General features: G+C 36.1%; 2 protein-coding genes across 2 annotated transcripts; one reads left to right on the forward strand and one right to left on the reverse strand.

Moving 5' to 3' along the window:
* The first annotated feature begins 1,347 nt into the window (after nt 1-1,347).
* Nucleotides 1,348-3,652, forward strand: LOC140883784 (cyclic dof factor 1-like). Its single transcript, XM_073290371.1, has 2 exons — nt 1,348-1,607; nt 2,158-3,652. The coding sequence occupies exons 1-2, from the start codon at nt 1,479-1,481 to the stop codon at nt 3,277-3,279; spliced, it is 1,251 nt and encodes a 416-aa protein (XP_073146472.1). The 5' UTR covers nt 1,348-1,478; the 3' UTR covers nt 3,280-3,652.
* A 2,160-nt stretch (nt 3,653-5,812) lies between these two features.
* Nucleotides 5,813-6,952, reverse strand: LOC140885262 (transcription factor MYB105-like). Its single transcript, XM_073292208.1, has 3 exons — nt 6,718-6,952; nt 6,242-6,595; nt 5,813-6,084 (listed from the first exon to the last, which is right to left on the reverse strand). The coding sequence occupies exons 1-3, from the start codon at nt 6,905-6,907 to the stop codon at nt 5,885-5,887; spliced, it is 744 nt and encodes a 247-aa protein (XP_073148309.1). The 5' UTR covers nt 6,908-6,952; the 3' UTR covers nt 5,813-5,884.
* Between the last annotated feature and the right edge of the window lie 7,900 nt (nt 6,953-14,852).

Below are 14,852 nucleotides of genomic sequence, written 5' to 3' on the forward strand. Positions count from 1 at the left end.
ATATGCCTAAGTTCTGTTTAGCAGGTGATCCGGGTAAGGGTCACTACAAATAATCAAGCTCAACTTCAGTGTTAACTCACCTAAAAAACATATATATTATTTATGAGATTCAAGTCAAATTAGTCAATGTAATAAGAGATTAAATCCAAACATTTATCGTCTTGGCAGGCCTCGAAGCCAAAATCCAATTCAGGATTTCAACATCAATTATCTGTTTAACACCACCATATTTTTCCAAAACGGACAAAAATAAAGTGAAAGTATACTTTTAAAAGAAAAAATAAAAATATAAAATGTGAAATGTCTAAAACATAGAGGACGAAAATGAGAATAATGAAGGTAGAAAAGGAAAGAGGTCACAGGATAAGAGAAAAAGATACTGGGTGGGGCCGCTCTTATCTCTAAAAATCAGATACTGGACACGTGTCCAAATATAAAAGCCAACCACTGACTGCATCCACAAGTGGTGAGTCTGGGTGGGACCACAATCCCTATGGGTTGTGGGGGCACGTGTCCGATCATGACAGATATCCTTTTTCCACTCACTTTTTGCAGGTGCAGTGGACCATCCGCCACGTGCAATTTCTTTGTCACATTTCGACACCTTTTTCTTTTTTTTTTTTTAACTAATTAAAGTCAATAAAAATAATAACTTTTATCTTGCTTTTTATTAATTAATTTAGAAAAGTATCAGTGGATCAATCTATATTATTTTTAAATGAATCAATAAAAACGGACTCGAATCAATTTTTTTTTAACACCTTAAACAATATCTTGAAGCAGTAAGACAATATTATTGGCATATGTATATGCTTACAATAATTAAAAAAAAAAGAGGGTAAAATGCAAATAAGTGTCAGCGTCAAGGGCTTGTTGGTAAACTTGCAAAGAGACCCTGCAATTTATTGAATAGATCCCACAAAGGGTACTAGTACTACTGACTAGCATGACCAAATAATTTAAGATTTAATTCTAGCAGTCTCTAGTTTTTTGTTTTGTTTTGTTTTGTTTTATTCCTTTAAAGAAAAAAAATGTACAATAAATTTTTTTTTTTTTAAAAAAAATTAAGTAAAGTTGAACTTGACCAATTATTTTAGTGTTGAATGGAAATTTTTTTAATTATATAATGGGAAAGTGAGAGCTGAGTTGGAGTTGAAGCGTAAAGGGTTGTAGCTTTTCTGGAGTAGAATCAGAAAATGATGTAATAGGGTAGTTGAAATCCAATAGAAAGATCCCCCACAGTCCACATAACTAATCTGTGGCTGCAAATTCATTTCCCATGCTGGCGTGGCACCCAACCAAACTTTCTCTCTCCACCCCACCCAATTCTTGTACACACTACAAAAATCAAGAAAAAGATTGACCTGAAAACTCCAAACCTTGTAGAGAAAACTCCAGTTCTAGAGAGAGGATTACCCAAAAAAAAGGAAGAGATTTCCTTGCACGCTTTGACAATCTTTTTACAGGAGGGTGAAGTGATGTTGAAAGTGATGAAAAAAGACCCTGAAATCAAGCTTTTTGGGAAGACCATTTGTTTGCCTCCTGACACGATTGTTTCTGACCAGAAGCAGGCCTTTTCGGCATCATCGACTTCACAAGACAGTGAAGTATGTGATTTACTGCGTAAAAGTGTGCTGCATGAATTTGTATGCATATACGTGTGTGTGTGTGGGTGTGTTAGGTGTTTGTGGCGAAATCTTGATGTTTATGCTGCTTTAAGACGAACCCTTTTCTTGATTATCGGAAAATCATCGTGGCTTGATTTCTGTTTCGTGATTAAAAGAAAAGAGTATTTGAATTTGGGTATTGAGTATGTTTTTGTGGTGTTTTAGTAAAGATTGCCGAGTCTCCTTTTTCACTTGACTTAATAACAATCTTTTGGGAAGAGAACTACTTTTTGCTTTCGCTTTGTTTAAGATTTAGTGTTCCTTACAGTTCTCTGTTTTTTTTTTTAACTCTTCCTCTGGATCCTGTATTTTCTGAGTCATATATAGGCTTCAATCTTCTATTAAACCCGATCATACTTCAAGTACTCGTTTCTTTCTTGGTACTATTTTAGTTTAAACATAGATAGCATACTGTTTCTTGGGTCTTGTAACTGTTGTTATATACTTGTAAACCACGACTCTTACACACAGATGCCATTTCTTTGAATAGGATGTCTCAGAAGGAGAACAAGCCAGGAGTAAACAAGAAAGCGATTCAAACTATCCAACTAAAGTAGCTTTTGTGGAGACAGAGAAAGACTCGTTGTCCCCAAAAACTCCCAAGAAAAATGAACCAAGTGAGAGCAATGTCTCTGAAGAAAAGACACTGAGTAAACCCGATAAAATAATTCCGTGCCCCCGGTGTAATAGCATGGAGACGAAGTTTTGTTACTACAACAATTACAATGTTGGCCAACCTCGACATTTTTGTAAGAAATGTCAGCGATATTGGACTGCTGGAGGAACGATGAGGAACGTGCCCGTGGGTTCAGGCAGGCGCAAAACTAAAAATACTTCTATTGCTAATTATTGTCATATCATGGTCTCGGATGCCCTCCAAAATGGGATACAGTTCCCTTCTTTGAAACAAAATGGCATCCTTGTCTTTGGACCCGATAGACCGCTTACTGAATCCGTCGCCTCGACTCTTAATCCTGCGGAAATGTCACAAAATTGTGGTGGAAGTGAGTTTTTGGGTCAGTCGAGTGGATCTTCTAGCACGACTTCTAATTCCACGGTGAAGGGAAGTGATACCGACATTCAAGAATCATGTTTTCCTCAGATCTCTTGGCCTTGTCCTTTGAATTCTCCACCGTGGATTCAAAACTCACCGGCTCCATTCGTCCCGCCTTGTTTTCCGGTCACTTTTTACCCAGCACCACCATATTTTGGCTGCACCTTACCAATTAGTTCTTGGAATGTGCCATTAGTTTACCCTCCAAGCCCGAACACTTCAACTTTGGGGAAGCATTCAAGAGATGGGGCAGTCCTTAAACCATCAAACTCGGAAACCGTGGAGTTTTCGGTGAAAAAAACCAAAGATACACGTGTGCTGATTCCCAAAACCCTGAGGATTGATGATCCAAACGAAGCTGCCAAAAGCTCTATATGGTCAACATTGGGGATTAAGAAGTGGAAAGCAGGTTCAGCCAACGGGGAGAGTTTATTCAAGTCCTTACAGTCAAAGGGGGATAGTAACCGTAATATAAACAATTCCACCCTGGTGTTGCAAGCAAATCCGGCCGCCTTGTCGCGCTCGATAAACTTCCGGGAGAGCGCCAAATGTGACTAAATTTTGTCATGCAGGATTTTGTGACAAGTTCTACACCAGAAGGATAATGGAAATCTGCATCTTTTTGGGCCACAATTATGTGTTGGTTTCAACACTTTAACAAGAATGGACTCTTTAGTGATGAAGATTAATCGACTGTGGGATCATAAGAACTCCTTCAGCTGTTAACTTCTTGCACATTTTGTTCCGACTGTACAAGTGATATATGATCACTTACTGTAAATCTGTTAATTATTTTTTTTTCGCAATTTTGTGTTTTGGTCTGTATTAATTATACATATATAATAGTGATATAGATTGAAATAGGTAAGAGTTCTACCAAGCCATGGAAATTTTGTACACGATCTGTTCAGATGTAAATAATGTTGGACGTTTGTTCTTCTTGTTGAATAGACCGAATGATGATTTAAAATTCTTGCAATCTTTATTAATGGTACATCTTTGGTTTCCCAGACAAGATGTTGGGGAACATACGATTAACAAAACACATTTCAGAGGATTTACATCTTTGATATATATTGGATCCCTGATATGTAGCTCTATGGGTACTGAATATGGAATTATCAAGACTAAAAGGCGTCGTGTTGCGAGGCCAAGAAAAGTTTTATTTTTTTGGTCCCTATTTTGTGAAAAGAAATTTGCTGAAAATAATAAAAAAGTACAAAACCCCTTTCTTTTTCAAGGAAAAGTTGTGAAATCAAGGCAAATCATCATTTTAATTTTATTTCTTTCCTGCATTTTTCTCATATTAGATTAGATTAGAAATGTTAACGACAATTAATATGAGAAATCAAGAGTCAAGTGGAGGATGATCACAAGGTAAAAACCCCAAATATTTCAAACGACGTAGTTGCATCACCATGAGATATGGATATTTTTTGTTTATATTATTCAAAATTATTAGATAGTGTGTGTCTCTCAGATTTTGTGAAATGTGATATATATAATGAAATTGTTATTTCACGCATATATTATATAATAAGATGAAGTTCACCTTATATAGAGAGAAAAAGGCATAAAATGTTCCAGTGAAATGAGTAACTTTTAAATTGAATTTAAAATAATATATTGTTTGATATTTAACATATGTTATGTATAACTGAGATTAATTAATGGTCATGCGATATATATTAACGTGAAAAAGGTCTATTTGTGATGGAGAAATTGTGATAGGATCGGGTCTACATATTTAATCCACACAGAGAAAAATGTTTTCCTCTTCTGTCAAAAATTTGAAGAATTAAAATGCATTAAAAGTGTGTTTCTCAACATATGGACAGGTTGAGACACGAGAGATATTTCGATGTTATTTATCGAAATTGGATAGCCACATATTTTTATTAAGAAAATGAGTTGTTGATGGGACCCTAAGCATGTGAGGTTGTACCTTCTTTTTTCGTCATTATTTTTGTTGATCTATTTTTCCCCTTTTTTCTTCCTTTCTTATTGTACTCTTTCATTTTCATACGACAAAGGCATCGATTTCTTCATACATTAATTTTTTTTTAAAAAAAAACAAAACAGAAGCGTGTAGCTGGAATTGGGACTTTTAGAGAACTGGAATAAATTGTAATTGGACCAATTTGAATTATTATTTTTACTTTGCGTTCAGATGAAAGGATTTGAAATTAAATTCCTTTGATTATTTAGATGAAATTATATCAAAGTTTAATTGAAATCGATCGTTTGTTAATCTACGTGAATACAATGATAATTATGTTTACTTCATTTCATTTCAAATCAAATCCTTTCATCCTACCCGGCACAACCTAGATTCATGAAATTTGGAGCATATGGAATTTATTCATGTTACGGGTATCGACACTCTCTCTAAACATACAAACCAAAAACGATTTGGACTGAAATGTGGGAGACTGCATTTGTTCTGCAATCGGGCCTAATATAGGCCCAATGTTACTTGGGTGCACGGGCCCATTAGCCGACCATATCACACGTTTTCAATCTGTTTGCGTTCGAATACACTTTCCACATTATATTGATCTTGAAAATCAAACAAAAAAATATTCACGTTAACGATTTTCGATGTAATAATAATATATATTCAATTGATACTCCTTGGTCCTAATATATAGATCACGTTTTTTCCCTCTAATGATATATAGGTATATATCATATTTAGTAATATTTTCTTACACTAATTTATTAATATATCCCTATTATCTACATCTTAAAAATAATACAACCATTTTTTGAATACATTTTGTCTTGATTCCTGTGAAAAAAAAGAGTAAAAGTAAGATAACATAATCGAGACATAGGAAGTATCATTTGTTGTGTTATAGTCAGCCTTCGTATATATTCTGGACTCGGAAAATGGAATCATAATTATTAAAAAAAACATGTTTTTCATTTCGAATCTCCAAAAAAGGATCAGAAATTTATGGTTAAATTTCTTGACAAGAAAAAAAATGAAGTTTAGCTAGCTAAATGACTACATTGGACAAATAGATATATATGTTTTAACATACGTACACAAATATTATTACTAGCTAGCTAGGTCCAGGAGGAAATTAATTTCCAGCTGAAGATCTTATAAATTAAGTAGTACTCCATCTCCATGCATGGATATTAAATATATATAAGATCACAAGGCTCCAACCCCAAGAAAATCTATAAATGGTACAGCAGCTGAAGTAGTTTCATGATCATCCGCATTATAACTTGAAGACGTGATCATGGAGGAGTATTTATAAGTAGTACTCATGGGATACCAATTCATGCTCATGTATCCATTTTCTTCTTCCCTCCTCCCGGCCATGATCACCTTGTTGCTTGGATCGTTGCCTGAGGGATTAATTAATTAAATATAACTTGTGAGCGATAATATATATATATATATATTAAATTAGAAGAGACATGCACGTGTACTTGAATATATATATATATACTGAAGAAGATCATCGAATTGAAGGCCATTTAAGAAAAGAGAGGATGCAGATACCTGTAGAAGCAGCTGACATCGGGCCACCAAAATGCGGCGGCGGCCTTAGCTCTAATTGTGCGGCGAGAGGAAGAATAAAGTGATCTTCTTGATCCGTATTTGTCTTGCACACAAGATGCCCCATTTTTCTCCTTGTAGTAGTGGATTGTTCCCTGTATTTTCTGGCCATTATAACATGCCAATGATTCTTCACCGCATTGTCTGTCCTTCCGGGGAACAGCCTCGCGATCATAGCCCATTTGTTGCCGTACAATCTGTGGGCAGCCATTAGTCTTTCTTCCTCTTCTTCTGTAAAGGCCCTTCTGTTGATTCTTGGATCCAACTGATTAAACCACCGTAACCGACAGCTTTTACCTACTTGATCAAATTCATTCATTACAAAATATTATTTAAGAATTAATTAAATCCCATATATATATATATATATATATATATATATATATATATATATATATATATATATATATATTTCTCACCTGATCTACCTTCTAACTTTTGTGCAATAAGGTTCCAATTCTGAGGGCCGTAAAGGGCTACGACTTCTTTGAGCTTCATGTCTTCGGCAGGCCTCCAGTGCCCTCTCCCGCAAATTACTACTTTTGATTGATTATTATTATTTGAGTAATCTTTAGTACCATTTCTCATCACTACTGCATCTGCATGCATGTTATAATAACAAGACTCTTCTTCTTCTTCTACTTCATTCAAAGTTGCATTAAGATCAATATTTTCTCCCAACCCTTGATCACTGCCAAAACCCCAATCAGGCCCGCTCTTAGAGAAAGAAGAAAGCATCGTACCCTTTGCGGGGAACTCAAATTCGCTTAAATCCGCAAATCTCACTCCCTCCATTAAAGGAACGTCCTTAAAAAAAATGTTAAACAGTAAGAAGGTACGTGTCTGCTGCGAAGAATTTGAGGCTGTCCCGCAAATATATAACGTACACTCTTTTCTTCCAAAGTTTTTCAGATCTCGTGTATTAATTATTATTTATTTTCTGACAAATTGTCCCAGTAGTTGTACTGTTGCAAGGTCATCCATCGACCTAAATAATCAGAGGACGAAATGGAACGAAAGTAAAAGATGTCGCAGACGAAAAGGTTTTGTCCGCTGTGGCAGAAAGTTTTTTAACCGAAAGCTATACATTATATTATATATGTTACAAGTTTTTTTTTTATTCAACCATGGGACCAAATTAAATAATATTCACTGCTAGCTTAGAATAATTCATCAACTTGTGAGAATATCATTTCTTAATCATATCACCAGTTGGTATAGTTAAATAATTATCTAGGTCATCACAAATATTACATTAACTGATCGTTTAAAGTATACATGTTGGGTCACCTTTTTATTAAAATTTGTCCAATTCCATTCCAAAATTTTTATAATGAAATGCCTCCTAAGAGACAGAAGAATTGTAGGGTTTTCAGGATTTTAGGTTGTCTCTATAACAATGACACGAAAGAGTACTCCAACGTGACATCGTTTGATCCTTTGTAACATCAAGTTTCTATACACACACCAATCTTATCAAACATTTCCAATGAATTTAAATGCTTTGCTTTAACTTGTGGTCCTCAAATCCCATCAATCATGTTCTAATTCTAAATATACCTTACATTTGTATTCACATGTAGTGGCTACGTACTACATACCTAGAGTTTAATAATAATAATAATATATACGCTTTATGTATCCTCGAGTACTTACATTATATACACGTGACCACATTCGGGTTAAACCATAGTTCGGTAACTAAACTGCCATAGCGTTCTAAAAAATTATTTTATTTCAATCAAATAATTGTTTCAAGAAAAAATATGATAGCAGATGTGAAATGACAACGAGCCGAGCTATTCGTGAGTAACTCATGAGTAGTTCGGTCAAAGCTCGACTCGAGCTCGATTTGACCGAGTTCGAGCTCGAGCTCGAACTTTAAATATCTGTGTTCGAGTAGCTCGCGAGCTACTCGATTGTTAGGTCAACATTAAATGGTTTGTCGGGAAACATATTTAATGCTAGTTAGATGGTGGACTACAGATGGCTGGTGAGGACGCGTGAATTAAATTCACGCGTACCGGGAGCTCTATAAATAGAGCTCCATTTCTTCAGTTTTATATATCCCAGAGCAAGAGAGCAAAACAAAAGAGAGTTAAGAAAAAAGAGTTTCTTGGGTTTTCTTGAGTGTTCTCTTGTGTGAGTTAGAGAAATATTTTTTTCGGTAATACTCGGGTGTTGGGATCGTGTGAGAGATATAGTGTTTTGTATACACTTGTAATATTTCACCGGTTATAAATAATTGCAGCAGCTCCGTGGACGTAGCCTATATTGGGTGAACCACGTAAATCTTTGGTGTACTTATTGATTATTTTATTCCGCATTATATTATCGTCATGATCACTCCGGCATAATCCATAACAACCGGTATCAGAGCTGTTACGGTGTCCGGGAGCCTTGGTGAAAAATTTCTTAAAATTCTGAGTATGCTCTGTGGTTGCAGCTTTGTCTGATCTTCCACACCAAAAAAGATTTTTTGAAATTTTATTAAGACAGTAGAAGCGATGGCCGAAAGTGACGGATCGGGACCGGGAATCAATAAGTTCGATGGTACAGATTTCACGTTCTGGCGGGTACAGATTAAAGATTATCTGTATAGCAAAAAGCTACATCAACCTCTATCCGGGGTGAAGCCAGAAAAGATGGAGGATGATGAGTGAGAGCTTCTTGACCGACAAGTGTTAGGGGTAATACGATTGACCCTAACGAAGAACGTGGCACACAACGTGGCGGAGGCAAAAACCACGAAGGAGATGATGTCCATTTTGTCGGATATGTACGAGAAGCCATCAACAAATAATAAAGTATTCCTCATGAAAAAGTTATTCAACTTGAAGATGGAGGAAGGTGCTTCGGTGGCGGCACACATCAATGAATTCAACACGATTGTTTCCCAGCTAACATTGGTTGAAATTAATTTGATGATGAAATTCGAGCACTTATTCTTTTGACGTTTTTACCAAATGCTTGGGAGCCGATGCGGGCAGCGGTTAGCAATTCTGCTGGAAAAGGAAAGTTACAATTCAATGATGTTAGAGATCGAATCCTTGGTGAAGAAGTTCGCAGGAGGGATTCGGGAGAAGCAACAACATCGAGATCTGCCCTAAATCTTGAAAACAGAAGTAGGGGCAGGAGTAGTGAAAAAGGTTTTAACCGATGTTGTGGCTCAAGGAGTGGAAAAGACAAAAATACATTCGAAAAAAAATTAAAGTGCTGGAGCTGTGGTGAAACTGGTCACATGAAAAAGGACTGCAGATCACACAAGAATAATGCAAATGTTGTGACTGAGGAAGTACACGATGCTTTAGTGTTATCCATGGAAAGCCCTATTGACTCTTGGGTTATGGATTCGGGAGCTTCATTTCATACCACTGGTAATCGTGATGTATTCGATAATTACATTGCGGGAGATTACGGAAAAGTTTTCCTGGCTGATGGAAAACCTTTGGAGATTGTTGGTATGGGAGATGTCCGGTTGAAAATGTCAAATGGATCTGTCTGAAAAATCAATAAAGTCAGACATGTACCAAGACTGACGCGGAATCTGATCTCAGTGGGACAGCTTGATGACGAAGGTCATAAAGTGACCTTTGGTGATGGCTCTTGGAAAGTGAGCAAATGAGCCATGATTATTTCTCGAGGAACAAAAACTAGAACCCTGTACATGACTTCCAGTTGCAGAGACATATTAGCAGTTGTGGATGCTGGAGCTAATTCAAGTCTATGGCTTAGTAGGCTTGGAGATACGAGTGAGAAGGGAATGAAAATGCTTGTTTCAAATGGAAAGCTACCGGTATTAAAGATCGTTGAACACAAGCCGTGTGAAGCTGTGTTTTTTGTAAAGCAGAAAAAGGTGAGCTTTTCAAAAGAGGTTAGAGAACCAAAATCGGCGGATTTGGAGCTGGTACATACTGATGTATGTGGACCATCTCCTGTGAAATTCCTTGGAGATCACTCAAGATATTATGGCACTACTGTTGACGATTTGAGCAGGAAATTTTGGGTTTAATTTTTGAAAAATAAATCAGATGTTTATGAGACCTTTCAATAGTGGGAGTTAGCCATGAAAGATGTGATGGATTCACTGTCATCCATTCACATGTGGGAGTTGTCAGAACTTCCTGAAGGTAAAAAGGTTTTACATAGCAAGTGGGAGTACCGGTTAGAACACGATGGTAGCAAGCGGTACAAAGAAATCCTTGTTGTAAAAGGTGAAAAAGAAGTCATTGATTACACTGATATTTTTTCTCTGGTGGTAAAGTTAACTACTATCAGGACTGTACTTGGATTGATAGTAAAAGAAGATTTGCATCTGGAGCAGTTAGACGTAAAGACTGTGTTTCTTCATGGTGAGCTAGATGAAGAAATGAATCAATCACAGGGATTTGAAGTACGAGGGAAAAAGAAAATGATGTGCAAACTTCAGAAAAGCTTGTACGGTCTCAAACAAGCTCCAAGACAGTGGTACAAGAAGTTTGATGGTGTAATGAATAATGATGGTTTCCCGAGGTATCATGCTGATCACTGGTGTTATGTGAAGCTTGATGGTTCTTATATCATGCTACTGGTATATGTAGATGATATGTTGATAGCAGGAGTTTGTCTGAAGGAGATTGATAAACTAAAGATAGAATTTGCTATGAAGGATTTGGGTGCTGCAAAACAAATCCTTGGAATCGGGATTCTTAGAGATCGGGTGAATGGAGTCTTGAAGCTTCAGAAGATTCCTGAAAGTAAAAATTCTGCTGATATTTTTATGAAGGTGGTGACCACTGACAAACTGAAGTTGTGCTCGACTTCAGTTGGACTACAAGCGTAAATAAAGAAGGCATGAGCTGCTGTATTGACTGTGTGAAGCCATGATTGAGATCAAGTCTTCAAGTGGAAGAAATGTTAGGTCAACATTAAATGGTTTGTCGGGAAACATATTTAATGATAGTTAGATGGTGGACTGCAGATGGCTGGTAAGGACGCGTGAATTAAATTCACGCGTACCGGGAGCTCTATAAATAGAGCTCCATTTCTTCAGTTTTATATATCCCAGAGCGAGAGAGCAAAAGAAAAGAGAGTTAAGAAAAAAATTTTCTTGGGTTTTTTTGAGTGTTCTCTTGTTGAGTAGAGAAATATTTTTTTCGGTAATACTCGGGTGTTGGGATCGTGTGAGAGATATAGTGTTTTGTATAGATTTATAATATTTCTCCGGTTATAAATATTTGCAGCAGCTCCGTGGACGTAGCCTATATTGGGTGAACCACGTAAATCTTTGGTGTCCTTATTGATTATTTTATTCCGCATTATATTATCGTCATGATCACTCCGGCATAATCCATAACATCGATAACACATGAATATATATAATATAATATAAATATATAATATATAAATATAATATTATATTTATTTATTTATTAATATATCTTGTATTCATATATATATATATATATATAAAATTTTCGAGCTCGAGTACTCGAATTATATACGAGCTCGAGCTCGAGCTCGAGCACGAAATTTACTACTCGATCGAGCTTGAGTAGTTAAATATGAGTCGAGCTCGAGCTCGAGTAGTGTGCAACTCGGCTCGACTCGACTCGACTCGACTACACCCCTAGATGACAAGATATATATATATATATATATATATATATATATATATATATATATATATATATATATAGAGTTTTGTTATGCTGACCAACAACTATGCCCAACTTCGTGCCCACCATGTACAATAAGTGAGTTGACCAGTACAATAAGTGGGTTGGCTTGTATATGGTGGGCACAGAGTTGGACATAGTTGTTGGGCATCATAACAAAACTCTATATATATATATATATTTAATTTATTTATGGTTCTAAATTTATATATGTATATTCAAAAAAGTGTAAGATCTCGGGGTTTGTATATATTGATTGAATTTATAATTTATACGATGGCTTATTTAATGGATTTTGTCTTTTTTTAATATATATATATATAGGGATATATATTATATATATATATAATATTAGGTTTTTTCAAGGGTAAATGATTTAAAAATTCCTACCAACCCTTCAAACTTTATCTTAACTCCCTAACCACAATTTTCTTTATTTCAACTCCCTAGTGGCTCCCATTTTTGAATTAAATATTATTTAGCAACTAATCTTTTGTACGTGGCATTATTAACCTATCGAACCAGTCCTAGTCATGCAAGACTATCAGTTACACAAGGTTTCCAGCCGATATACTTCGAATTAGGGTCCAACATGCTTCCGTAAGATGAAATAAATTTAAATACCTCTTTGACCAAAATGTCGTCGGGTCATACCTGCCGAGTTTTACGAAGTGCTCCTCACACTCCAACCACGCAGTCGCAACAGATGGTTTCAGCACAAGCTCCTTCAACGACACCCAGCACAGCCTTAATTCGTTTTCTACCTTAAGGCGTATGGTATATAAATTTAATTATAAAATATGAGCATGAAAGAACAAGAGGCTTTAAAAAAATTATTCAGACATGATATTATTACATAAATCAACTCCTTTGAAGATGAGAAGACAACTTGTTTAGCTACTCATAATAGCCTTGTTTTTGTAATACATAAAGAAAAATTAATAGAATAGAGAGAGAAATATTACAACAATTTATTTGTAAGAAAACTGAAGGGAATGATCGATATCTTTAGCTTCCTTGAACGCTTGTATTTATAGCTGAGGTTCCACTCGTTTCACCGAGAAACTTCAGGGAATCTTACAGCTATCTTCTATTTCTTTATGTCATTATTGATGGCATCTTTTACTAGTGGAGGAGGCATCTGTCTTGTATTTTTTATGCCATTATTGATGACATATTTTACTAGTGGAGGAATCACATGCCTGCCACTTTCTTTTGGCTTTATTCTCCTCACATGCCTGCTTTATTGTTGTCGGGGCATCTTTTGCTTTTGAAGTAGGCCCCTGTGAAAACGCATCTTCGGTGGTCCTTGTCCACCTTTGCTTGTCTCGGAAAAATCTTTTCGATCCGTTCGGGGTCTGAAGTTTTTTCCGAATTCTGGCTCCTTCTGGTTGGGACACTCTGGGCAGATGTTCTCTGACCATCTTCTGATATGAGCCATGTTACAAAATTTTTGGCGAGTCTCTTTACTCCCCGGCAGCTTGTTGTTCCGTAAAAAGTTTCTCTTCTTTTCGAAGAGTTATTCTGCAAAAGCCGTAGTTTTTCCTGTCATTGTATTTAACAGGAATGATCCGTTCACAGAATTCTGATAAAATTTGAACGAAAACTTGACCTTGTCCATCTCGGTGAGACAGACCCTAATACCCCATGCCCTTCTGGTTGAGATTTCATTTTCTCCAAAAGTGGACACTAATGGTATTTCCTCAGAAATAGGGTCCTTAATGAATCTTTGATTATTCATGTCAGGTCTCCTTAGCTTGATGAAATGAAAGGGTTCGTGTGATCCTTTCCCTGTTGGTTCTGGAGCTGCACTAAAGAAATATAATTCAAGCACATCTCCTCTGGACAAATGGTCGTTATTTGCCCATGTTTCTTGGACTGCTTTCTGAATCCATTTGGGTAACTGTGATATCTCCGGGAAGCTTGGTGACGTTGTATAAACTGAGGCCAATGCTCCAAATTCATACCAAAGCTTTATATCCTTAGGATTGACATTGTGTTTTAGCCATACCCTTGGATATATCCCTGCAACATCAACCCTGCAAGTGTTAGGGTTAATTTCACTTATTGTACTTAATTTCTCCCACCTCTGTTGATAAACCTGAAATGGAGAAATAATAGCTGGATTAGTATCGATCTTAGATTTGCTATTGTCAGTGTTGGGCCTAAGATTGATCTCTTTCTCTTTTATCTCAGAGGCGGAGGGTTGACTTGATGAGGAATCCTCATCAATTGTTGCTTCATCTAGATCATCAAAAGCTGATGATAGATTAACACTTATTTCTTGAGTTTTAGCTTTCTCAACATCTTGTTTTCCAACCGATGATTGTATTTCTTATTTTTGTAAAACCAATGGTTTTAGCATATCTTGTTTATGAGAAACCAATGGTTTCTCTATGGCTTTCACAATTGGCCCTTGAATAGCAGCCCATAGTTGTGTTTGAACTTGCATACACCCTGTAATTCGATTAGATACTTTGATCCGATCATCTTGTTGTAACCTGCCGGCCATTTCAGCATTAATGGCTAACTGGTTGAACTTGATTTGAAACAACCCAAGGTGTTCCTTGAGATGCCTCTGCATTTTCATGATGGAATCCACATCACTGCCTTCCATATCTTGTTAAGAAATCTGCAAGAATATTTTCATGAGATTTAATAATAACAATATCAAAAATATAATTTTGACATAATGCTTGCCATCTTAATAACCTAGCTTTCTCAGTTTTAGATTCAATCTTATTTTTTAAGAAAGCTTTTACCTGGGTGTTATCAACCTTTAGCGTGAATTTTTTAGCAAGTAAAAATAATGGCCATTTTTCGAAAGCCCTTTTAACTGCATAAAATTCTTTTTCGTTGATATGCCATCTGATGACCTCTGATTCTGAAAAAAGATC

This window comes from Henckelia pumila, chromosome 2 (genome assembly GCF_033568475.1).
Source record: "Henckelia pumila isolate YLH828 chromosome 2, ASM3356847v2, whole genome shotgun sequence".
Classification (NCBI taxonomy): Eukaryota; Viridiplantae; Streptophyta; class Magnoliopsida; order Lamiales; family Gesneriaceae; genus Henckelia; species Henckelia pumila.

Coding starts and splice junctions, on each gene's coding strand:
- LOC140885262 (XM_073292208.1), bottom strand. CDS start 6,907: ATGCATGCAGATGCAGTAGTGATGAGAAATGGTACTAAAGATTACTCA. Junction 6,596..6,717: donor AAAGTTAGAAGGTAGATCAG/GTGAGAAATATA, acceptor TTGATCAAGTAG/GTAAAAGCTGTCGGTTACGG. Junction 6,085..6,241: donor GATGTCAGCTGCTTCTACAG/GTATCTGCATCC, acceptor TTAATCCCTCAG/GCAACGATCCAAGCAACAAG.
- LOC140883784 (XM_073290371.1), top strand. CDS start 1,479: ATGTTGAAAGTGATGAAAAAAGACCCTGAAATCAAGCTTTTTGGGAAG. Junction 1,608..2,157: donor CGACTTCACAAGACAGTGAA/GTATGTGATTTA, acceptor TTCTTTGAATAG/GATGTCTCAGAAGGAGAACA.